General features: G+C 37.9%; 1 protein-coding gene across 6 annotated transcripts in view; it reads left to right on the forward strand.

Annotated features, from left to right (window-relative positions):
• The window catches only part of OSBPL10 (oxysterol binding protein like 10), a 122,009-nt gene that overhangs the window by 34,555 nt on the left and 62,577 nt on the right, over positions 1-24,877 (forward strand). For 3 of the 6 annotated variants that reach the window (XM_083827300.1, XM_083827295.1, XM_083827299.1), the window contains exons 2-4: positions 6,678-6,853; positions 8,293-8,372; positions 17,972-18,163. In XM_083827300.1, coding sequence (XP_083683426.1) covers positions 6,678-6,853; positions 8,293-8,372; positions 17,972-18,163 — 448 coding nt within the window. Of the gene's footprint in view, positions 1-1,666; positions 1,802-1,918; positions 2,101-2,295; positions 2,406-6,677; positions 6,854-8,292; positions 8,373-17,971; positions 18,164-24,877 lie in introns of those variants that run through there. The other 3 variants (XM_083827298.1, XM_083827296.1, XM_083827297.1) reach the window with 3 other exon arrangements.

Consider the following 24,877-nt stretch of genomic DNA (forward strand, 5'->3'; position numbering starts at 1 on the left):
AAAGTAAATGGAAAAAAATCTCCAAAAAGCTGAAACCAGCTGTCCTGCTGTAGAAACCAAGCATGCTTCTCCATCCAGAAGTAGCTGCTTGGTTAGGTCATTTTATTATGAAGAAACATGTCATTGTTTGCAGATTGTGGAAGATTTTGTCTTTAGTTAGCATGCAGTAGCCGTATGAGTTTTAAACAGATTGCCCCCGGGATTAGACACAGTCTAGCTATGAAGCGTGGGTTCCAGTGTAGACGAGATTATGAAACGAGGGAAGTAATTAATCCAAGTTGGCTTTCCAAAGGCGGGATTTATCAGATTGAGAAACGTCCATAATTGAACCTCTGACTGGGGTTGCTGTTGTCCAATTGCAAAAGTCTGTTATATATTTGAAAACAAACAAACAAACCCCAAATCTCCATCATGTTATAAATTCAAACTAAAAATTGTACAAAATCTAGACCAGAAAAATGGTTTAGCCAGGGAGGAAGGGTGTGGGGAGGATTCAAATCAATAAAAATACATTGCACAATGGAAAGAACTGGTAGTATTACCTTGAAAACAAATTGGGATTACAGAGTATTGAAAATATATTTTCAGGTAGTTGGTTAGTTTCTGGGATGTGTTCAGAATAAGAGGAGAAAAGAATGCTGCTATTTTAAGAGACGTTTTTCTGCTAAGAGCATACCTCTGCGCACTGCAGACGTGAGTCTGAAAGCTTCAGTGGGCAGCGCACCATGTTATGGATGTACAGCTGAATGCTGAAATGCCTAAAATGTTGTGATTTTTATTTTTTTTTAAGTGTGCATGTCCATATGAGAATACTGAAATGCTTCATTTAACTGGAAATGTGAAAATGATATTTCCTAAAACCAGTGAGGTGAGTAAATTATATGGGAAATGTTCATATCATGAGCTCCTGATAGTTTGGGGTGGTTTTGGATTGCCCCAAACTGGGACAGTGTTGGAAACCTAAGAACTTTATCACAGAAAACTGTACAGCTGTTGTCTTCTGACAGGCTCTTGAGCGTAGACCCATTGTTGTCTCCTGACACACCACCAGCATTTTATCATTACTTAAACCACAGTTACTGCTTTTGGTTAAGTTCTTTCTGAATGGGGAACTAAAAGGTAAACTTCCCTTTGTTCACTATTTAAAAAAAACAAAAAGCCCATAATAGCAAACGAAAAATCCAGTTGAAGTAGTTAATTTGTACAGTGTTTGAGTCTCTTTTTTCCCCACCGGGAATTTAGAAAGCAAGATGGCTGTGTTTCCTAGTGCATCATACTTGTTCTGCTTGACCTTGTTTTTATTTGTTATTTCTATTTTTCAAAAGAAATGGCTGTCACCGTGAATGGATAAAGGGGGTAGGAATGAAATTTAGGAGAATTAAAATTAAGACAGGTAGTTAGAGAATTCAGAAGACCTGGGTTTTAATCTGAGAGCAATGGTTTTGAAATATGGCAAATAAAATAGACATAAAGCATCATCATCTGGCTATTTGAACTAGCTCAGGAATAACTTAAAAAAAATTCTAGCAGTGTCAGACTTTTACTTGCTAGAACAGCAATAAAATTCCCATTTGCTGAGAGTGGCTGAATATTTGGTCTTGTAATTGATATCTGTTGGTAAAGCATCTGGATCTGGCCGATGTACTCAGCTGTGAGGCATTTGTGGATAATGAGAGGTTAAACGTTTGAAAATACCCCATCATATCTAGCAGACAGTAATGGAAGCTACCTCTTCCATTCACTTGTTACATAGCGTACCTCTAGATGGTGGGCATGCTTTCATCAATCAGTTGAATTTAAGGTAATTCAGGAGCAAAATGCAGAAATGTAATCAATTCGTTTTGTGATGTTGCATGCTGTGGATGAGGGGGACATCTCAGGGTTAATCCCGTGATAGCAGATTAACTGCAGATTCGGTTTCTCTGCTGCTAAAATGGCCGGGAGGAGAACAGAAGGGCTGCGGCGAGGTCTGTGGCAGGCACCCTGCAGGGACGGGATCGGGGGAACAGCCGCGGTGCATCCCAGGAGCTTGAGGGAAACTGGTGAGCTGGAGGCTGGGCCGGAGGAGCAGGAAGCTGCTGTTCTCCGAATGGATTTAAGGTTAAAGCAAGAAATCCATTCTTCGAGACTTCTCTTTTGTGAAATGGCCTGCTTTTGCTTGCTTGCAAGCTTATGTATCTGCTCTGAACAATGCTTAAGTAGCGTTGATTTGTTAGAGCAATAAATCGATAGTGCTCCAGCTCATCTTTAGGTGGCCTCTTTTAATGAGTCTTATTAATAAAAATCAGTGATTTTTGTCTGATTTTTGGCATGAGAAAAAAACTAAGCTATATTTTGGCAGTGTGTGCCAGTAGCAGTTATTTCCTGGGCTCTCTGTGGCTCTCGTTGTTCCTGTCTGCTGTCAGGTAACTCAGCTCTGCTACCCCCTGCCTGGCTGTTCTCTTAACAGTGTAGTAAAGTTTTTGTCAATGTTAATCTGTTAGTTAATTACAGAAATACAGTGTCCTGGGTAAATGTGTGCTCTGTGAGCAAGCTCAGTGAAGTAATAGAGGATAAGGTGGCAAGATTAATCAGTTCTAGAGAAGTTAATGCTGTTATTTCCCTGGTGTGCAGGACAAACGACTTCTGGAACTCAAGTTAAAAGATAGCCCTGTTCTTTTGATACAGTTCAATCAGGCTCCTAAAATGGGACATGTACCACTCTTTCTCTTCCATCCTGCTTTATATATAGCTTTTCCATCTTCAGCTAATGAAAGAATCTGGTCTCCATTTCTCCTGTGTTTTTGTGATGGTCTTAACTGGATCATCATTTGTTCTCCGACAGGAGAAAATGTTTTTGGAAGCTCTTTCTGTTTCTTTTATCTTTTTCAGATTTTTTTTTTTTTCTTCCTGTGGAAGTCTCACACCGCTTGATTCAAATATTTAATTCCTGATTCCTTCTCCTGGCTCCTTTCTATCCTGTTAAAGTTTTTCAAAGTGCATTATCCCCCTGTTTCTGTTTGAGTCTATAGTTGGCTGTGCAATTTCCTCCTATCTTTTTTTTTTTTTTTTTTGAGATACTGCTGGCTGAAAGGTGAAGAGGGGCATTGTGCATCCACCCATAACTCTTGCAAAGGAAATACTTGTTTCCTTGTGACACGAACAAGGTCATGATCAGGATGGATGACTTTGAAGAAAGAGTTCCTGAGCTGTTGGCCTCTCCAAAATCACAGGAAAGCTACTTTGTTGACACAGCCAGTTTTTGTTGGGCAGTCAGGACTTCTGTTTCTACAGTTGATTCTGTTTTTCTCCTATGGCTTTCAAAGTTGGCAGGCGTAGAACCTGATTCATCTGGGACAACAAGGAAGGCAGGGTAGGTACTTGGAGAGGGCAATGTGGAGGCTTGTGAAAACAGGTTACTTTTTTCCCCTTTAGGATTACTGCTGGAGTTGTACTGAAAATGTGCTGCATCCTTTTACAGGCAGCTAAGACATCGTTGCAGGCACTGAAAAACTGAAGGCCAATGGTAACGTTCTGTTTTTCTGGGACTATACATAAAATAGGTTATGGTTGGCTAGGAGGTCAAATTAACGCTTCTGCTGTAGCTGTGATGACAAGGGTGTGGAAGGATGCCATCTCTGCGTATGCGGAATTGCAAAAGTCACTAGTGTAGGATGTCATTATACGGGTAAAGGTGTATTCTGTACTTGCATGGCTGCTTTCCTTCTCTGGGGAAGCTTTATGTCAATGCAAAGCACGTTTTTGTGGAGCTTATGTTCATTCTGGGAGTGCTTTGCTGGTCTAGTGCGCAAAGATTTCTGAGTTGAAGTGCTCATAGTGTGGATGTAGCTTAACAGACTCTATTCTAATAGACTCAAAGGATCTTTTTTGCTTGGACTTGATAGGAAAGATTTTTAATTTTTCAATTTTTATTTTTTTTCTTTACTGTTGTTGCTTTTCCTAATTGTGGAGTTGTACTGCAGTAAGCAGAATGATGACTCACAGCATAGTAATTGATAAAACATGGCCTGATAACAAGGCTGAAATAAGTGGAACAGTAAAGGACAACACAATTATCATGAGGATTTCCACAAGCTCAGAATGGACATGACTGCGTATGAAGCCTGGACTTGTTTGCTACACCCAAAGGAACTGAAAACTGAAAATTTGTCAGTTGGATGGAGAGAAACACTTGCTCTAGGGTCAAGCAAAGGTATTTTCAGAGGCACAGCATCACTTCTGTCTATTCCTAAAACAGATAAGGTAAAACTGAGGATAAGTGAAATGAAAATGCACTATGAAATGTACAGTCAGACTTTTTGATTGTGTTTTCCAGTTCTGCTGTTTTCACCCACAGTTAAGTGCATCATCTCTCCCTACAGAGTGATCAGAAGAGGAAAAAATGCTTTGTAAGCGGGAAAGCAGTATTGTAAAATCATTTAAAAGCCAACCAAAACATGAAGGTTATGGACTGGTATAATAAAAGGCAGTAAGACAATCTTCTGAAATTTTGGCAATTCCTGTTTAGGGCCTCCTTATGTTTACTGTTGAAAACATTGTGGTGGTTGGCATTCAGCTTGCTATTAGCTGTAGTCCTTTTTTATGTTGTGAAGGTAAACTCTGTAAAGAGAAGGTGAAAAGATGTTTCATGGTTACAGAAGAGAGGGTTTCCATTTGTTAAGTGAGGGAAAGGATGCAGAGGGCACTTACGGGAGATTTGTGCGATGGAGTCAGGGCAGAAGTGAGGGTTAATGATACAGTAGCTTAAAGTTATTTGGGATGGGTTGTTAATGTGTGACTAATTTATAGTGAAAATGATCTTTGTTCTGTTGTGGAGGCAGTAGAGAGTTCTGAATAAGGGTTGGTAAAGAAGATTGCCCAACCAAAATGTCTGAAGCTCTGTAAGTCTTAGGCAACGATTGCTTGCATCCAGCCCAGGCTCATTTGACGTGAAAAAAGAGAAGCAGGAAAGAACACCAAGAACCTCAGTAGGCTGTGAAGACAGTCCTGGAAATATTCTGTGAGGGAAACCTTAGAGGTGGGGGATATCATATGGGGATATTGAAAAAGGGCTGAGACGAAACGACGCTTTCAAGATAACATAGTAACCTGAGGAGCTCTGGGGTATGTGAAGTTATAGAAGTCTGATTAGTCACAGTTTCTGAAATACTGTACACAAATTCATATGAACTGTCCCATCTCCAGGATCAATAGCAAGTAATGCGTTCAGAATGTCCATGTTAGTGGTATTAGTCAATTTGTTAGGGCTGTTCTTTTTAGTAGGAACGAAGTGGGTAGGTCGTATTTGTGTCATATTCACTCTAGTCTGTGGAGAACCACAAATGATCCTACGATCCTACCAGCTGGCTTACTGTGGAATGGCTTGTGTTTGTCAAAACGGAGTGAGTGAAGCCGGGAGCAGGGTGAGGCTGGTTGGTTGCTCTTCAGCAAGAGGAGACCGTTGCCCCTTCCCAACAGAGCTGTGTTGGAGCAAAACTTTAGTGCCTTACAAACAAGCCATGTTGTTTGGCTTAGTTAGTTTAAAGACAAATAAGGACTCTGATTTTTTGTACATTTGTTTCTAAATGTATTCTCTTTATATTATGTGAAGCATTTGCTTTCATTGTTTCAACCTCCCAAGGTTTTGCTTGGAATCCTACAAAAAATGTTCCAAGAATAACCAATTTAAAAATAAGATGATCTTCCAACTCGGTATCTTCCACTTATGCTTTATTTGCTTAGTCCATCACTTGTCTCTGTCAGTACAGAACAATGTACTGAAAAAGTTTTTAGGCGCTTTCTACTCTTGAACTTCCTGTGCTCTCCATCCATCAGTGCTTCCGTTTCTCTTTCTCCTCAATGTACTGTGATTCTGAATAACTACTTTTATTTTTTATTTTTTAGATCTTTTATTTATTTTATTTCTATTATTATTTTAAAAAATAAATGCTTATTAAAGTATAAATTTTATTGTTTATTTTATTCTTTATTTTATTCCTCTTTGTGATTACTGTTTTTTAGCTGGCCGAATGTTTCCTTCTCCTAAATATGTGATCGGCAGTAATTTTTTTTTTCCTTGTTAGAACTTGTTAGCAGAGAGACCACGTGGAATTTAGACTTCTGTTTCTCTCTCCTCCTAGTTGTTTTCCTGTAGATGGTCATTTTGTGCTTCGTACCTGGTGTTTAATGGGATCTGAATGTTCATTTCCCTTCGTCAGTTTTCAAAATTACAATCGTAACATCTGCATGTGAAGTATGATCACAGAAGTGAAAATACTATGCCTTTACTTGTGCTCATCCTTCTGCAAAGACAGCGTTGCCTTTTCAAAAGACTAGTTGTGGAGAATTAGCATATATATCAAGGTTATAAATGCAATAAAGAAAACATCAAAAAAGAAACTGTCTCATACATCTTCTGTGCAATCTCTTTAGTGAACACCTGCTTTCCTTATTTTTATGTCTTGTGTGAACCTCACCATTAATCTGAAAGAAACACGCATTTCTTTCAGAAACATGCCCTTAAAAAAAACAACTAATCAAAATAACAGTACCTTATTAAATTGAGTTATTACCAGAGATGACTTTAACCTAATTTGTTTGTTTGTGATCTTGATTTAAGATTGATTTGTGCTCATCTAAGTAAAGGTATGAAAAACCCTGTAACAGAAAAATTATATGATTGCAATTTCTTTGAACAGGTACTTTGTGCTGGACTTTGAGACGGGGATTCTGCAGTATTTTGTGAATGAACAAAGTAAAAACCAGAAGCCTCGAGGAACCTTGTCTTTAGCTGGAGCTATAATATCACCCAGTGACGAAGTGCCGCACATGTTGGTGGTCTACTCTGCTAACGGAGAGATATTTAAGTTGAGAGGTACAGTGCTGCTTAAAGTACCACCTGAGTTGTTCTCCCTTTCTTGCTTGTGTCTCTTCTCTCATTTCTCTCTTAATTCCCTGTACTGTCAGAAAGTAGGGGCTTTATGGCTGTATTGTTCCATACTACACTATAGAACACAATGAAACAGCAATCAGAAATTAAGTATGTGTGAATTTCCAACATATAGGCTTTCAGGGCTGGGAGATACCTCAAGATACATTCTATAAAAGCTGTTAGAGTGCCATGTTGATTGTACAGTGTATCTACTTTGTTTCTGAAGGAAGGAGGAGCTGTTTTCATTGCTGTCCACATCATAGCATTTCAGTTCTAACATTGTTCTCCTGTGCCACCATGCTGCTGATAAAGTGCAGCGATGAATCTGCTGATGGGTTGGAGAAGGGAAGATGTCAGTGGAAAGCTGTTAAGATACTCTGTTCTTGGAATAATTTAACATACTTTTAATATAAAAGTTTACCTTCCTTTGTTCCCAAATACTACAAAGACTATAGGGTATGTAAAAGTTACTTCTGAAGAAAAAAATATATAAAAAAATGATTCTAAAGTATTTTCAGTATGGTTGATTGATGTAGATACATTCATATTAAACTAGCTCATAGACAAATTAAAAAAAAAAAAAAGGTGGTGTGTAATACAGTGTTACAAAAGTTCAAAATGACATTAGTTTTATTCTGACCAGTTTCAATTGGCTAAGCAGGACTCCCTGTGGTAGAGCTATAGAAGTGTGAATGAAGAGGTGTTGTCATTTTATATGCAGAACCAAAACACAGAAGTAAACAAGGAGACCGTCTGTAAATACGTTTTGGAATTTGTACAGTTAGAAATCATGAACACTTGCGGTTTGTTGTCATGCTTTTCCACCCACTTGAGATTGTCAAACACTTACAATTTACTGTTTTTAATTTAGTCAGATATATGAAGTTGATTAAATTCAATAAATAGTTTTTATGATGAGTCAATAACCATCAAGATATTTAATAGCAGAGAAAGTAGAAGAAAATACTGAAATTATCCACTTCTGTACTGATATTTTTAATTAGGACTACTATATTAGTGTTTTTGTTTTGTCCTTTTAAAAAAAGACTCTCCTGAGTATATTTATTAAAATTATAAAGGAGCCACCTGATACAGAGTGCAGAAAATTTTATCAATGCTTTTTAAACTTGTTTTTCAAATATTGTTTGGGGGACGTGTTTTTCATTCTTGTACCTTTCAGTGGCATGTGAATGACATACAGGTTTAAAGAGAGATTTAGTTGAACTCTGTTAGAAAAGAAGGACTGAAGTATCTGGGGAACTGGTAGCTTGTCTGGTAGCTGATTGACAGCCTGAGTGTAGAGGTTTCACAGATCTAAATGCATTAAAAAAAAAAGTATCAGTTCACCTGTGATTCCCTGCATTCTCTTGGTTTTGTTCTAGCTGCTGATGCAAAGGAGAAACAATACTGGATCACTCAGCTTCGATCCTGTGCCAAACATCACAAGGAAGGTAATTCTAAGGTAAATAATTAAGAGGGAGAAGTAAGTACTGTGTTTGAGGTGGTGTAGGTGTAGAACAGCATAATCTGGGTGATAGAGTGGCTGCCATACTTTGTGAGTTCATGGTTCGAGATTTGTGAATAAAAGCAGCAAGTTGTAATTCCTTGTTAGCTAGAACAGACTTCTTTAAGTCAATTGAGTTTTCCTAATAAATAAACATTGTCCAATTCATGGGAAATTTATGAAGTTCATTAGGTGACTATGTAGTCAATAGGTGGTTATTGAAAGGTTGGGTCAGCCGTTCAGTAATAAATACCTGTGTAGTGCCCTGATTAGTATTTAAAGTGCTAACTGATATTAGTTTTATTTAATTTTGTAAGATTTAATGGCTCTTACTATAGAAACTTCAGGTAGGTATTAGCAATGGTCAGTTTTACAATATTTTTACCAAATCTGAAAGAGGCCATCTCTTTACAAGTGATGTCTGAATTTTTGTCATCAAAGCAGACAAGTATTTTGGACAAGTACTTTAAAAATAGCAGAATGATGAGTGGAGGGTGTTCCCTGCCTCCAAGTAGAAATGACATGAATCTGTTTAAATTAGAATGCGCTTTGAAGGTGGAAGGGATTATGAAACACATTGGGGAACAAGTCATTATTGTATTTATTTTGTGTGTTCTTTTAGCATTAACACTAAATAACACTTAAAAAAAAAAACAAAAAACAACAACCATCCTGTTCTCATTTTCAGTCTTTTTAAACACTTCTAATGACATCTTTACAATAATGAAGAAAGACAAATTGTGTGCTATATAAATAAAGAAATAAATGCATATAACTGCAGGTGGAAAGGACTTCTGCCTGCTCAGCCCCCAAGATGTTGAGAATATTGATTATATGTTAACTGAACAACTGGATGGTATTTTTAAGAGACCAACATTCACTGAAGTGTTTGAAGTAAAATAAAAGCTTTTTCTTCTTCTTTTTGAGTGATGATGACTTGTCAGGAAGCAATTCTGGTTACATAAAAGCCTTTTCTGAAGAGAATAAATAACGTCAATGTTTCAGTAGTCTCTTTCCATTCTTATGCTGGACAGTTAAATATTGTTTTTATATAACTGTGGCCCAGTACTATTCACAATGTATTTTGTTCATATATACAGTATGTAATGCCATCATGTTCCCTAATAACAATATCCTACAATAGTTTTCGTAATCTATTTGCAAAACTTGTGTTCCTTTACTGAAGTTCTTCTGAACTCCTGCAGGTGTAAGCAGCCATGTAGTGAAATCTGAAACTGACTTTTATCCCCTTCTTGTATAGTTATATGTTGTGTTTTTATTTCACAGATCAGTTTTTGTAGTACGCTAATAACATTGGCATTCTGTAAATAGAAATGCTGTAATGTTTATACTTCAAATAAGCTTGTTCGGGATTTCTTTGTATGCTTATATTTGAGTCAAATAAAGCAAAACACTATTCAGGAAGAGTTTTCAAGAAAAAAGTTTTTGCCATTGCTGTTTTTTCATTTCTTGCATGGCAATGTTACTGTATGACTTGCAGTCTTTAAAACTTTTGTTGGGGACTGGAATGGTAGAGGACATTAAGCAGAGTAGTGAAAAAAAACAAAGCTGTATGAAAATGTTGCTTGCATACTAATGTCTAAATATGGTCCAAAGGTGAGCTATACAACTGACAAGCATATATAAGACAAGCTAAGCCTGTCACTTTATTTTAATTAAATTTTACATCTTAATGATAAAAAAAAAAAGTAGTAAAAGGATAATATTCTTTGGCAAATAATGCCCATACTATAGGATAGTTTTAATGTTCTCAGTATTCCCATACAAATTTCATTTTGCTTAATTACAGAATGCTCAGCCTCCACAGAGTGCCAAATCACACTGTACTGGAAGAAGTCATCTATGCCTGGATAGGATTTCTCTTTTGTGTTTGTGTGTGTGTTTTTAAGACTATGTTAAGTCAATTTGATTGTCTAAGTCTTAATTAAAAGTGTTAGTCAAATTGGAATTCAGAGAGAAAATGAATTCAAGAAGTAGTAGCCCTATACGTGATTTTTATATCCATAAATTTTTCAAAAGCTCATTTATTTTTCTGTTTCATATCCCTTCTTCTTCACTGTTTTATGATGGTGGCTGTAAAACCACTTCTAAATACACAGAGAGAGCTTTTTATACCAGCTCTTAATTTCAGCATATGTATCAGTTGCTGGATTGGCATATAACCCTTGTATTTCTCAGCATGTATCAGGAACATAGTAGGGAACAGAAACCTTTATCTTGTGATGTAGCTTGTGTCTTGAATTGTGGTGAGATGGAAACTTTCAGCTTAGGTTTGTGCTAGAATAAAGAGGCAGATGATTCCTCGTTCCAGCTTCTGGCTCTGAGCTGGCCAGTGAGCTGCTAAAAGTGGATGGTGTGATTTCATGTTTCACTTCAACCCATCTGCTGATTCCCTGCAGCTATACAAGGCAGTCCAATTCCCTTCCTTCTGCTGCCACCTTTGGTGCAGGCTATGTCGTGTTTCTGGCTTGTAGTGGCTTGGACATCAAACAGCAAAAGCCCCATCCTGCTAAAAAGTACTTGGTTCCCCAACTGGCTCATTGAGGAATCAGGTGAGTGTTGATATAAGGGAAGCTGGAGACGTGATTCCGCTTCCAGCAGCGCCACAGAGTAAAGCCCTCCTGGATGGAGAATGGCTAAAATGGATCCGGCCAAGAACTATCTTTACTCTGGTTTAGTTTCAGGCTTTATGTTTAAAACTGATCAACGTGGTGACTGCTTGTCTCTGTGAGGGACTGTCCTGCTCCTTCCCCTCAAGCAGTATTTCTGGTGCCTGTTATAACCATCATCAGACCCTTTGGAGAGGCAGTTTGGTGAGCTAGCTAAAGGAGTAGAAAATTGTGTATATCACAGAATCATTTAGGTTGAAAAAGACCTTTAAGATCATCTAGTCCAACCTTTAAGTTAACACTGCCAAGTCCACCATTAAACCACGTCACTAAGCTCTATATCTAGATGTTTTCTGAAGGCCTCAAGGGATGATGACTCAACTGCTTCCCTGGGCAGCCTGTTCCAATACTTCACAACTCTTGCGGTGAAGAAGATTTTCCTAACATCCAACCTAAACCTCCCCTGGCACAACTTAAGGCCATTTCCTCTTGTCTTATCACTTGCTGCTTGGGAGAAGAGACTGATCCCCACCTCGCTATAGCCTCCTTTAGGGTAATTGTAGAGAGTGATAAGGTCTCATCTGAACCTCCTTTTCTTCAGGCTGAACAACCCCAGCTCCCTCAGCCAGTCCTCATAAGATTTGTTCTCTAGACCCTTCACCAGCTTTGTTGCCCTTCTTCGTGCCTGTGTTTCTGTCTCTCTTCTGATTTAACAACCTGAACTCATTGCCATTAGGCTCAAATGGGCCTCAGAGCCAGTGTGGAGAGATGGTGGAGAATGAAGACCGCAACTGCAGTAGCATTTTCTCAGTAATTGTGAAACAGCACCTGTAGTAATGCCTGGAAGTTACTTTTCTTAAATCATTGAGGCAGATGAGTACTTTTTCTCCACAGCTGAAAAAATGGCCCTCGTGGATCTTTGGGGACCCCTCTTCAGTTTCTTGAGTTTCTTCTTGCCTTTAGTAATGAATGGCCATGGAGTTGTCTTTCACTTTCCAAATAGATTATTCACTGAGGTTTTTTAACGTGCACAAGATAACTTTCCAGAAAGCCAGACTAGTGAAAGTTTCAAGCTTTGATTCTTAACATTGAACCTTTTCCCTTTTTTGAGGAAGTTTACTCTTCCTTCCTTTGGTATGCTTTTTCCACTTCCTCTATTTCTTTGACCTGTAGAAGCCAAAAAAAGTATGGTGCTTCTAATTAAAATGTGCTTTGGAAATCCTCACAGTGGTGAGGCTGAGAAGGACGTATTGCTTGGCTGTGGATGTGTGTTTGACACTTTTTTTCCTCTCTTTGGAAGCTGCATGAAGATAGTTGCTCACATCTCTGGTTTCAAAATCTTTCTACGAAAAAAGGGAAAAAAAGTGAAGTCAGTTTAGAGTTGAACATGAATATGCTTAAATGATTCTTGACAAATACAAGACTTTTATGAGCATTTGTAGTCTCTTGCTTAAAAGGAGACAAATGTATCACCTTACCTAAAGATGATAAAGCACACTAATAATCTGTCAGAAAAATTAGTGCTGTAGATGGAGCTTTACACAAATGGGCAAAGCATATCATAAGCTGGTCCCTTTGCAATGCTCCAGTTTGGATGTTATGTAGATTCAGTCGTTTGAGCTTTAATATTTCTGAATGATCTGAATGTAAATTAAACAGATCTGTGCATATTTATCTTCAGTATTTGCTTGCTTAGGATGCATTGGAAAAGATGTAGATAGGAATTAAAATACTGAATGGTGGTGTCTCAGTTGTAATTACTTTCTGACAGAGTGTGACTTCTCGTTGCTCTAAAGCTGTACGCAGGGATTGGTGCTGTGCTATATAGATATGCAGAGGAGTAAAGGAATGTCATTTCAGTATTTATTATTCCTGTATAAAACATCTGTGGCACAGTGCCTGTGAAGGAGATGACGATTATCATCCGTAAACAGATATGACAAATAACTTCAGAAATTAGTTTATTGATCTCTGGAACATTGCATTTACTTTTGAAAATAAGCAAAACTGTTTGCTTCTGGTAAATGGTGAAAAACACTTCAGCTTCTCTGTGAACAGAAAGAACAGTCTCCAGGGAAAATGTCACGAAACATTAGTATAGTTTGGGCTTCCTGTACTTACAGTTACATTATTTTAATTGTTGGGATTTGGGGTATCCAAATGGAAGCATTCCATATGTCACTTGTTTTTAAATCTTGGGGATGGACAATGAATTAAAATAAAGATCTTAACCCAAGTCTGTGTTAGCTAGGCATATTTTAGGTAGTTTTAGTTCATAAAGCAAGGACAAATTCAAGTTACAAATTACTCTTTTATTGTCTCCTTTATTTTTCTTTTATTGGATTCATTTTATTAGCAGGCAAGCTGTTGGAGCTATGGTAAAGTGTAGCCTCAGGAAAGAGCATTTCTAATTCCTCTTGGATGCTTCAGCTTGTGGGCTTCTTGACTCATTATTGGCACCATGAATTACTAATTGTTGAAGAGCTGATGTCTTCCTTTCATTAGTCTTTTCATTATTTTCTTTTTCTATGCGCAAACCAGAAAGCAGAAGGACCAAAGGAAACCAGATATGATAATAGAGGTCCAGATCAGTCATATAAGCAGTGCTAGGGGGAAGAGCAGGAAATTAGGAGTAAAGCTCTGTCTGTTACTGTCATTGCTTTGATTTCCTGGGAGAGTGACTTTGGGAAAATGGCTGTTGTAGTATGGTGTGTAATTAGATTGATTTTAGCTATGGAAATCATCATGTTGGCTTTAATGTTTTTAACAAAAAAAGAGAAAAATTGATTTTTACACAGCTCTGTGTCTAAATGCAGAAGAGATGCCTTCCCTTCCCAGTTTTTAATTTGGAGAAGTTCTGCACAAGAAGAGTCAAGTATTTGGCTGGAGTAGAGGTGTTGACAACGTGTTGTAAAATTTGAAAGTACATAAAGGGCTGAGTATGTCAGTTCAGGAGAGGTCTCTTCTGGAATTGACAGGAAGAATTTGGCAGAAAGAATTAGCTGCCACCCCTACATCCTTGGGATGAACAGGCACAGCTCTGCTGCTGGTCCAGTTGTCTGTGCTGGGTCTGGTGCTTCCAGCACCGAGGAGTGGAGCCCCACTTCAAAAGGCTTTTTGAGTGGTTGTAGAGACCGTCTACTGCAAACATTTGTCCACATTTTGTATGCTACTAGTTTTTGCATCTCCAAGTGCTTCCCCCTTACTAGCGTTAATTCCTTGCAGTTTTGTGTCATTTCAGTCAGTATTCAGGTTTTGCCCCAGTCTCATTGGTGGGTGAGGGTATGGCAAAGAAGAACGGTTTCATCTACGCTGGAATTTTATATTTATCTTGGGGACTTGCCTAGGGCTAGCTTTATGGGTAGCCAGAGGTCCTAGTGTGGAGTTCATCTTGGTTTTGTATTTTTGGTACATCCTCTAAAGAATAATGCCAAATCAGATGTGAGAGGATTTGTATAGTGGGCTGGTAGAGTTTTATGGCACGCTGCTTGGAAAAACAGGGTTACTAAATGGAACTAAGGTGTAAAAGGACAGAAAACAAAGAGGTGAGGAAAACTTACAGCCCTGTAGGAGCCATTCAAACCAATGTATTTGGCTCTGATGTTTGGCACAGGCTGTGGCTGTATGTGCTGATTCTAGATGGCTAATCTTTCTGACTCGGTGTGCTGTATAGGATTGATAACTATCTTGTGGTGAGGAGAGGTCTCTAGGACAGGCTCACTGGCAGAGGTGAGCTCTCTCTAAAGATCCCATAGCACTGTTGTAGGGCAAGGCTTTCAGCTAAACACCAGGCACACCTGGCAGTGTGACATGTTCAGCCCTTGCTGGGTCATGAAATTGTATACGTAGAGATTTGGGGTTACCTATGGTTGCTGTAGCAGGACAGCCTTCCTCAGTACCACTTGCTACTGAAACTACAGATGGGCTGGTCTTCCTGATTCTCTCTTCTGTTCCACTGCTTCCCAAACTCCATGCCCTAAATGAATGTCCACTACCAACAGCTGTTTCAAGCTGCCACATGCTTTTACAAAACGTAACGAAAAGCTGCCATAATGGCACTCTGGTCCCACAGACTGTTCGGTCTGCTTCAGGTCACAGTTTAAGAGTGTAGCTGATGTAGCCCAGTGACTTCGTATGCACTACAACAAATCTTGCAGTAAAAAAAAACTAACCTGGATTGAGAGAGTCCTTAAAATGATGGGCGTACCTGTTTTTTGGAAATGTCTTCGTTACTTATTTGTGATACAAAGATAATTAAAAAAATGCAGCTAGCTGGCAGCTTTGATACTAATGGTGCAGTATCAAATGTATGACTCCCAAAGGTTTAAGTATGGTTTGGTGAAAGGCATATTGTGTTAGGTGACACTGTCAAAGAAAATGGGAGGTGTGAGCTGCAGTCGGGGGGGTCTGGGAGCACTTTGAGTCTGTTGTGATCCATAGGTGAGCTGCAAGCAGTTCTCTGCAGTTTGAAACAACGTCTTGAAGCAAAGTAGCATTGAATTGCAAAATAACATAATTGTTACAGATATTAACTTGAAATACGTGTATAGATCAATTCATGAATGTTTTTCAAAATGTGCAAGTTACATGAGATAACTCTGACAGCTATTTTTTTCTGAAAGCCATTTTTCTCCTAGCATTCCTTCCTGATTCTGTGTTTAAAGAGAAACAGTGCATGGCTTTTTTCCATAGTTGTTTTATATTACTTTTATTATTCGCAGATCTGTAACTTATTTTTTCCCCCAAAGAAAATCAAAATGTAATAAAACTCAGCTTCTCAGAGCATGTTGTTTTCCTTAACATGAAACTAATGGATAGGCTCACTGTTTTAAATTGCTGCTGTTCTATGTTTTATGATCAGTTTAGCTACATGAAGGTAGCAGTCATGGTTTTTTAATATTGTGATTGCGTGATACTAGAACCTCAGCGATCCTCAGAAGATTTCATTCTAAATATAACTTTTATTAAACTGGAGGATAAGTTTATCTTATGCTGAAAAATGAAATTATTATATTCTTTCTCTGCACCCAAAATTTCATTTAGGAGTATTCTCATGCTAGTCAATTTAGAAAAGAAAAAACAGTAAATATATTCTGCTATCATACTAGGGATAACCTTTTTCTGTGAAACTTATTTAAAAAGGAAATGGAGTCACATCCAGTTTCCCTCAACCCCTTCTCCCAAATATCTCTTCTGTTATTTTAAGCTGTAGTTAAGTCTAAACAATGCTATTTCAAATGGAAGGTGAATTTAAAAAAACGGCAAACTTCTGTGCCCTTAGAACAAATTCTACCCCCATGCCATATAGATATCTTTTGCCTTAGAGTCAAATCCAGTTTCAATGCAGTTGTAAATTATCAGACAGAATAGATAGTTTTATAAATGCCTGATTCTGCGGATGCCTGTTATTATAATCTTAATAGTTATGGTAGCAAAGAATGCACAGAGTCAGATCATCACTCTTGGAAGTGTTTGTACATGGAAATCCAGGCCGCTGGAATAATGCTTTTTTCTTTGAGTACTAAGTATGTCTGCAGTAGCAGCTCTTCACATACTGAGACTCTGATATCCCATTTTTTAAAAAACTTACAATGCCTCAAAAAGTCTAAAGTCTAATTTGGGGGTGGGTGGCAGGGGGAACATAGAACATATTTCAGTTTTCCATCTTGTTAGTGCTAGATACTCTGCCTAATCATCTACAGGCAGTGTACTGGTAACATAATGCGTGACTTTAATTCCAGTGCTAGCTGGAGCTTGTCCACCTTGCATTTAATTTTTTTTAAAATGAAATAACTACAGAATTGCAAAGCTTGAGAGTGACTTGTAAGGGATAGGCAGAGAGTTTGTACTCAAATAATGCTTTTGTGCTCTTGCCATTAGACTTAACAGTAGTCCCCCACGCTCACAGTAACTCTCAGAAATATTGAAAGCTGCCATCATTACTTGTGCAGAGTTTGTAGGAGAGATGAAATGGTTTTTCACCCACAGCGCTGTGTATTTACCTCACTTTCTTAAAGTGCTACTAAATGTCACTCTCTGAATTGGTTTGTGTTTTATGAGGTAGGAATTATTCTGTTTCAATTTTAAACTTGCAGGTGCAATTGGCAGTTTAAATAGAAGAGAAAAACCTTTTTATATTGCACTTATATGTGATGTGTCACAGTGTTCTAATGCATATCGGAGCTTGACTGCAGAAAACAAACTGAGGTAGCAACACCGATAAATGATTGAAGAGCTTTCTTCACTCCTATCTAATGTTCGGACTAAATTTATAGGTTGTATGTAAAGAGTATTTATGTTGCAGATGCTGCTGGAGATTTATTTTTAGCCTTTTTTGTATTTACTGTTCATCCCAAGAGTACTCCAAAACCTGTTTACAGTTTAAGCCATGTTTTGGTTCAGACTGTAATGTTAAATTGGTGTGTGGATTGGCCTTGTCAAAATTCCAGCTCTGTTCACGGTCAAAAGACAGCACTGTACTGTTTCAGATGTTCATCAGGTAAAAGCATTAAATTTTTTTTTCCTTCCTTGCTTTTCACACTAAACCATTTGACAAATTACGGGTCAGTGAGTTCATTAAAGATATTCGTAGTGGCATTGTTTTAATCTGTCTTCAAAATCCTTTGTATCTTTCCTAAAAAATATGGTTATAGGAATTTTAACAGCATGTTAATATATAGGAGTTTGTAGAGATTTTTGAGGAGGCCAGTTTCAGACAATCCAAGAAACAAAGGCAGTTGCCTCATGTTTCTGAGAAGATCCTGGCTGAGCAATGTAGATGCTTCAAAAGGAATAAATCAGTCCTGAGCGCTTAGATTTCCAGGTTCAGGTTTGTGAGGAAAGTAGAACAGCGCAAACCTGTAGCGTGAACTGCAGATTATTTTTGTGTAAAGGTTGCTAATACCAGCATTCTGTTGCTGCTTCTAGAGCATTTCATCCTCACGAAGTAGAAGCTCATCTCTGCTTCCACCTGGGACAGCTAATTCTGCATCTCCTAGTGGCCAGAAATATATGAATCAAAGTGGGCCAACTGTTGTTACCATTACCCATCACAAATCACCTGCAGCTGCCAGAAGAGCTAAGAGCCAGCGTTCTGGTCAACTCCATGAAGTCAGAGAGGTAAGAGATACAAATCTGCTGTAACTTTTTATTTTGCTTTAGAATCAGCAATGCAGTGTGACAAGTCAATAGTTCTCTTTGTTTCCTAATCTGTTTGACTGCTTTGTTTTGATCCCTTTTCTGAGCAAAAGGCTCTCTTTAGTTCTGGCTCAACTTGAGGTCTGGTGTGCACAGGCTTTTTATGCTGATGTTAAGATGGCTGTGTGCAAATGCATTGAAAGATCAAGTAGGTTGGCCATAGCTCCCAGACTTTGCAATGGTGCTTCAATGCTGGAGAAACATCTCTTTGAAGCTGCATGCAGCAAGACCTTTCCAATTAGAAAGAGGACTCTAAAGGATTTAAATGTAGAAAGAAAAAACCCAACAACTTGAATGAGTCTGATGAGTGAGTGTGAAAGAAGGCACAGCTCCTCCCACTCAGCAGTTTGTTTCTATATGGCTATGGTCTTGACTGTGTTGTCAATTTTCTATTGTTGGCCCTGTGATGGAAGAATGCTTTGTTCGTATTAAACGGATGAAAAGCAAAGAAGAAAGTGTATTTCCTTCAATGTATGGTTTACCAGAGTTTAAAAAGTATAACTCCTATCCTGATTTAAGTCTGTGTTCTAGAAATAAAAATAGTATGAGAGTTTTAATCTTAAGTAGTAGGGCACACATTCACAGAGTTCACTTTCATCTTTTTGCATCTCTTGTAATTTTTGCTTTGTCTGAACTTCTTGCTATTTTCTAATAGTGCCTTTTTAAGTCCCCCTCCCACCCTTTTCACCAAAGAAACTGTTGGCAGCCTAACTGCTTTAAAGCATTCTTTTAACACATTGGTTTAAAATGTCTGCCCCAATCCTTTAATATGCAGTCCTTTAATTTACAATCTGAAGAATGTCCTTTTAAGTCCTTGAATGTTATATAAATCGAGAACTTTTAGTAAGAATTTGAATAAATTATCTTAGTATGTTCTGACATTGAGGATTCAGATTACACATCCTGATGAAGAATGGTTGTTTTTTATTCTAGTAACATTAAAAGTGAGAACTTCCCTTGTATTCTGTATTGTATTAACAATGCTCATTCCCTGCTCTGGAGAGCGCACTGATTGTCACCCGCATTAACTATATTACAGAAAACACACGTCTATTTGTTTTTCATGAGCATATCTTGCTTTTGCCTACCAGTCATCTCCCCCAAGTTGTTTCTACCTTACTAAATGTATTTGTTCTCTTAGGTTGAATCCAGAGAGTGCCTTACTTGTCTTAATAAAATAAACAGTGGGAGTTGTAGCAGCTTTGGGGAATGAAGCTGGTTGAGGCTGAAAGGAATTGAAAAATAGAGAATTAGTATGTGTGCAGTTCATAATAAGTTGGAAAGAGACAAAATCAACAAATGCAAAGAACTACATTTAGGAAGGCAGAAACAAATACTAGTCTAAAGTAAAACACAGAATAAGCGGCTAGGTGTCATCTCTACAGAAAAGGCCTGGTGGTTGCTGACTCATTTGTTTGCAGACTGTTGCAACGTGATGTCATTGCTAAAAGGTAAATATGACAGGATTTTAATCTGTAATCATAGCAGATGATAATTTTCCTATATTTAATGTGAGTCACACCTCAGCTGGAGCACTGCCTCTGTGAGAACAGGTTAGAGGGCAACAATATACATTTTAGATACAAAGCATACGGTAATGTTTGAAAGCTTAAAAGAAATTAGTATTTTTCAGAGAAAGAAAATGAAACTAAGTTAAACATAAGATTTCATTAGGAAGTATGTGAAGTTTACCTTCTGTGCACTGAATTTTTTATTCTTTATTTTTTTCCTGCTTTTTAAAGAAGAACATGTTGGAGTCAAAAATCAGTCTCTCTGCCTTCTTTCCCAGTCTCTAAGAAATGGCTGTGTGACTGATCCTCTTTCCATCTTGTGAAAAGATAAGAATCTCTTTGTCTGATTCCTTAGTCTGGAAAGATTTCATTTCAATGACATGTTCTGTGTATTTCCTTCTCACCTGTTTTCAAGAGCAGATGTGACAGACTTGGGTTTATTTTGCCTGCTTTTTCAGGGCATGTTCTTGTTCCTTATGACTTGATGGTGACTGTTTGACTTACCCTCCTTTGTTAAATTTATGAATAAAGAGATGGAGCCAGAGGCATTCACAAAACTGCACTTAAATCCCTTTTAGTCCTTTTTTATCAGAGGAGAAATAAGAACTAAAAGCACAAAAACACCCCCCCTCCCCCTTCTCAACACCCAAATCTTTGCTTTTTATTTGGAATTTGGTATGATTTGGATGAAGGGACAGGACTGCAAAAGGTTTATAGATCTTTGTTAGTGCTCTCCTTACAGAATGAAGTAACAGAAGCTTTGACATCCAAATAAGCCTTTTTTAACGTACTACAAATAGGACTATGTTAACAAATCTTATATATGCAGTAGCTGAATCAATGGAAAGAGTTGATACACTTCTGGTAAATGGGAAGAAGCATTTTTTGTTGTTGTTTTGTTTTTTTGGGGGAGTAGTATTTTAAACAATGTTATGGTAATACTACAACTTTATATATGAGACCTGTGAAAAACAGGAGTGCTGCAAAAGGGTAATTCTTCACTTGGGTCATATGGTCTTCATTACCTTGTGTAACATCCCTGGAAAGTGCTGAAATTGAAATCGCTGCTCGATTCTGGACCAACTTGTCTTGATTTGACCATGTTATTTGCAAACAGTGAAGTGCATCTTCATGTTGCAAATTGGACAAATGTACTCGTATATTTGACATATTGCAGTGATATTTGCTAATACTTGATTGTTCTTTTCCCATTTATGTTCATAGTGAAAATTAACAATAGATTATTTTCTGCTGTTGTCGGTTATGGCTAACTTAACTTTTTCTAAGGCAGTGTAGAGAACTGTAGTGTAAAAAAGCATCATAGCAAAAGGTCTAATTAGAACTGAACTGATGTGCAAAATTTCATAGAAGTTGTAAAAGTGACCTTATAGGTCCCCAAAATGACGCACGCGGCATTTCTGTTCTGAAATTAGAATTTTTCAAAATGAAAAATTAGAGCCTTTTTTCAGAATTTTGAGTTTAAATTAAGCATGGATATGGAGCTTTTGGCTGCTATAAAAGCTTTAATATTCAGAATACTTTTTCATAGCATTGAGTTGAAAAGGAGCTAAGGAACATTGTTTTTTATGATTTTTTTTGTAAGACTTAAAATAATATTCTCTTAAATGAGATTTTTGCTTCTATTAACTTGATGTTAATAGTTCACTCTGTACTGATTTATGAAATGCTCTATCAAAAATGTAACTTACCATATGTTAATTTGGAAGAATTGATGTACTATGTATTGCGTTTTATGCAGAATTATTCGAGATCCTACCTCTTTATTTGGGCCATAATTTATCAGTAAAAGAGTGCTTCCAACTGATTTTTAGTAAGTGATTTTATGGTAAACTAATTGTGTGTGGTCTTGAAATTGCATTCTGTTTTTTAAACTATGCATATCATTTTCCTCATGGCAATTTGTGGTAGAAGAGTTATACTTGCAGAATTCTTTACTGTAGGCAGTCAAAATTAGCTGGATCAGAAAGCCGCGTGGCTGCATCACACCTCGTATTACATTCTAGCTGCCATTGAAGTAGATAATAGCAGCACACTTCATCTTGGAACGGTGTTTAATTTGGCTGAGAGTGATTAGAGTATACCCTCTGCCAGTGTTACCACTGTTGTTAAAGAACCTAGAATTGCAGCTTGTGAACGTTTTGTAGCAACATATGTTATTTACAGAAATTTAGAGAAATTAAATAGGATTAACCAAAAAAAAGATGGAAAAAATATTTCTTTCAACATTTTAAAAGGTTGAAAGAGACGTTTCTGACCCCTCTGAAATGCGATATATGCTACAACTTGTGGTATTCTCCAGTAGACTAGTCATTGGCATGTGTTCTGAACATCTGGTGCAGTGAGATCTAGATTTCACAGGGCCTCCACCAGTGTGACATCCATTTTACGTGCCAACGGGCAGTTCCAGAATTTGGAAAGGGCAGCTTTTTGGCAAGATGACAGTCCTGCTGCTTCTTGCAAGTCCTTTGCTGCATATTTAAAATCATTACCTTTTGATTCCTATGGGACTTATGCAAATAAGTTCTTTGTTTCCTCTAGAAACGTGTGTTCCTTCTACTGTATGAAAATACCATTGCGAACATGCTGAAATTTCCTTCTAGCTGTTCAGCAGTGTTGGTGTGATTAGTTGCTGTCCTTGTAGACAAAAGGTTAATTTAAACCATACAGTAACAGGTGAAATTAATTGATATCTACTGTGGCAGTTTCTTTGGGGTCTATTTCATTTGTCTATAGAAGTGTCATTTCCTAAAGCTGTTTGTTCTACCTTAAGTTAGTATTGCAAAGATCAATAAAAACATGTCTCCTTAAGGGATAAATGGGTTTCTTAAATCTGCGATCAGGCTAGTACCTTCCTAAGGAGTAAATGTGGATGCGCTTATAAAAAATTACAGTACTATAAACCAATAATTATTAAATTGCATAGAGTAAAGGTGAATACTTTTGTGTTATGTGAATAACACAAAAGTACATTTGAGGTCATTAAGAATGCATACAGGTTGCACCTTTCTAAACTGCACCTTGTTCTGTGCATTTGATTTTGTATTCAAGCAAAGGTTGAGTCATCCAGGATACCAGATACACAGTCAGGGAGAATTAAGGTTGCTATGGGAATCACAGAACAAATGTTCTTCTAAATTACACCATTTGTCCATGTGAGTTATTTCAAGAGTGAACCTGGTTTGTTGTTTCTGGGTGTTGTTTTTTTGTTGTTGTTCCAAATCTGAAAAATATTAATGATGTAAACAGGGCCTCTTTTTATTAAAATTTTCTCAGACTGTAGTTGAGTAGTAATTGAAAATGTGCAAAGATGATCATTTTCAATCACTTAATAAATGGCATTTTCTAAGTTCAGGATAATACATGTATGATAGCTACATTTAGAGGCTGCTGCAGCATTCATTTTCTTAAGCAATTGCAGAGAAACTAGGATTACTATTTGTGGTTATTAGAGCATTTCATTAAATGTTAACTAAATGGTAAGCTTCCAAAGGAGCTTGAGAAATAAAATTTGAAGGAAATTCAATCTCCAACTTCTGCATGCCTTCAAAACTCTCAATTAATTTTGTAAATAAAAACAGAATTCACCTGTTCTGTGTGAAATAGAGCAGAGCATATATTTGCCTACATTTTGTAAAGCTACCAGGCGGTTCTCTCACTCAGATAATGCATTAGTTTCAATTTCGAGTTGACAGTTTGAAAATGAAGCTTTGAAGCAAACATGCTTCTGCAAACCTTATTTTTCAGATTAGAGGATCACATTTCATGGCTGCTTGTTTAGTGGCCTTACAGGGCAGGTTTCTGGCTGGCCGGATGCAGTGATGATCTTCACAGCAAACCCTTAACACGACAAGGTGCACTTAACTTCTGCACCTGTGTTTATAATGGGTAGGACTGCTTCCAAAATACAGGGGCTATTTCATTAACCCACATTCAAGCACTGTTTTTATTAAATTAAGTCGAAGACATTTTTGAGTGTTGTTAGTGGCAACACATGATAGCGTAATATTAAGTGGCTACCCAAGTTTCAGACATTAAGTATAGAAAGCACTTAAGTAATTTCTGTCCAAGAGAAAGTAACCATAGAAATGTCTCATATTTTATGTGTACTATTCTGTTTACATTACTATATACATTTATGTAGGGACTTATTATAGTCTTCAAATTCTTGTATAACACCCAGAGTGCTGTATACTACACTTAAAAATACTGAAAACATTTTGATTTTAAAACAAATAGAAAATAGTAAACACTATAGTCGATAGTTGGTTATAGTCGGTTATAGTTGGTTATATATAGTTGATAGTCGGCTGAATATGAGCCAGCAGTGTGCCCAGGTGGCCAAGAAGGCCAACAGCATCCTGGCCTGTATAAGAAGCAGTGTGGCCAGCAGGTCTAGGGAAGTGATTGTGCCCCTGTACTCGGCTCTGGTGAGGCCGCACCTCGAGTACTGTGTTCAGTTTTGGGCCCCTCGCTACAGGAAGGACATGGACGTGCTCGAGCGAGTCCAGAGAAGGGCGACCAAGCTGGTGAGGGGTCTGGAGAACAAGTCTTACGAGGAGCGGCTGAGGGAGCTGGGCTTGTTCAGCCTGGAGAAGAGGAGGCTCAGGGGCGACCTTATCGCACTCTACAGTTACCTGAAAGGAGGCTGTAAAGAGGTGGGGGTTGGTCTGTTCTCCTACGTGCCTGGTGACAGGACAAGGGGGAATGGGCGAAAGTTGCGACAGGGGAGTTTTAGGTTGGATGTTAGGAAGTACTTCTTTACCGAAAGGGTTATTAAGCATTGGAACGGGCTGCCCCGGGGAGGTGGTGGAGTCACCATCCCTGGAGGTCTTTAAAAGACGTTTAGATGTAGAGCTTAGGGATATGGTTTAGTGGAGTACTTAGTGTTAGGTCGGAGGTTGGACTCGATGATCTTGAGGTCTCTTCCAACCTAGAAATCTGTGATACTGTGATACTGTGATACTGATAGCTCTCATCTGTTACTTAACAAAGACCTGATAAGCAGCTTTTGCAACACGTCCTTATAATTTCCCTCACTAATGCTTGGCTTTCAGGTTTTGAATGTTTTAAAGCCTTGTGTATGCTACATTGAGGCTTTTAAGGA

The sequence above is a fragment of the Anser anser genome (genome assembly GCF_964211835.1).
Source record: "Anser anser genome assembly, chromosome: 2".
Classification (NCBI taxonomy): Eukaryota; Metazoa; Chordata; class Aves; order Anseriformes; family Anatidae; genus Anser; species Anser anser.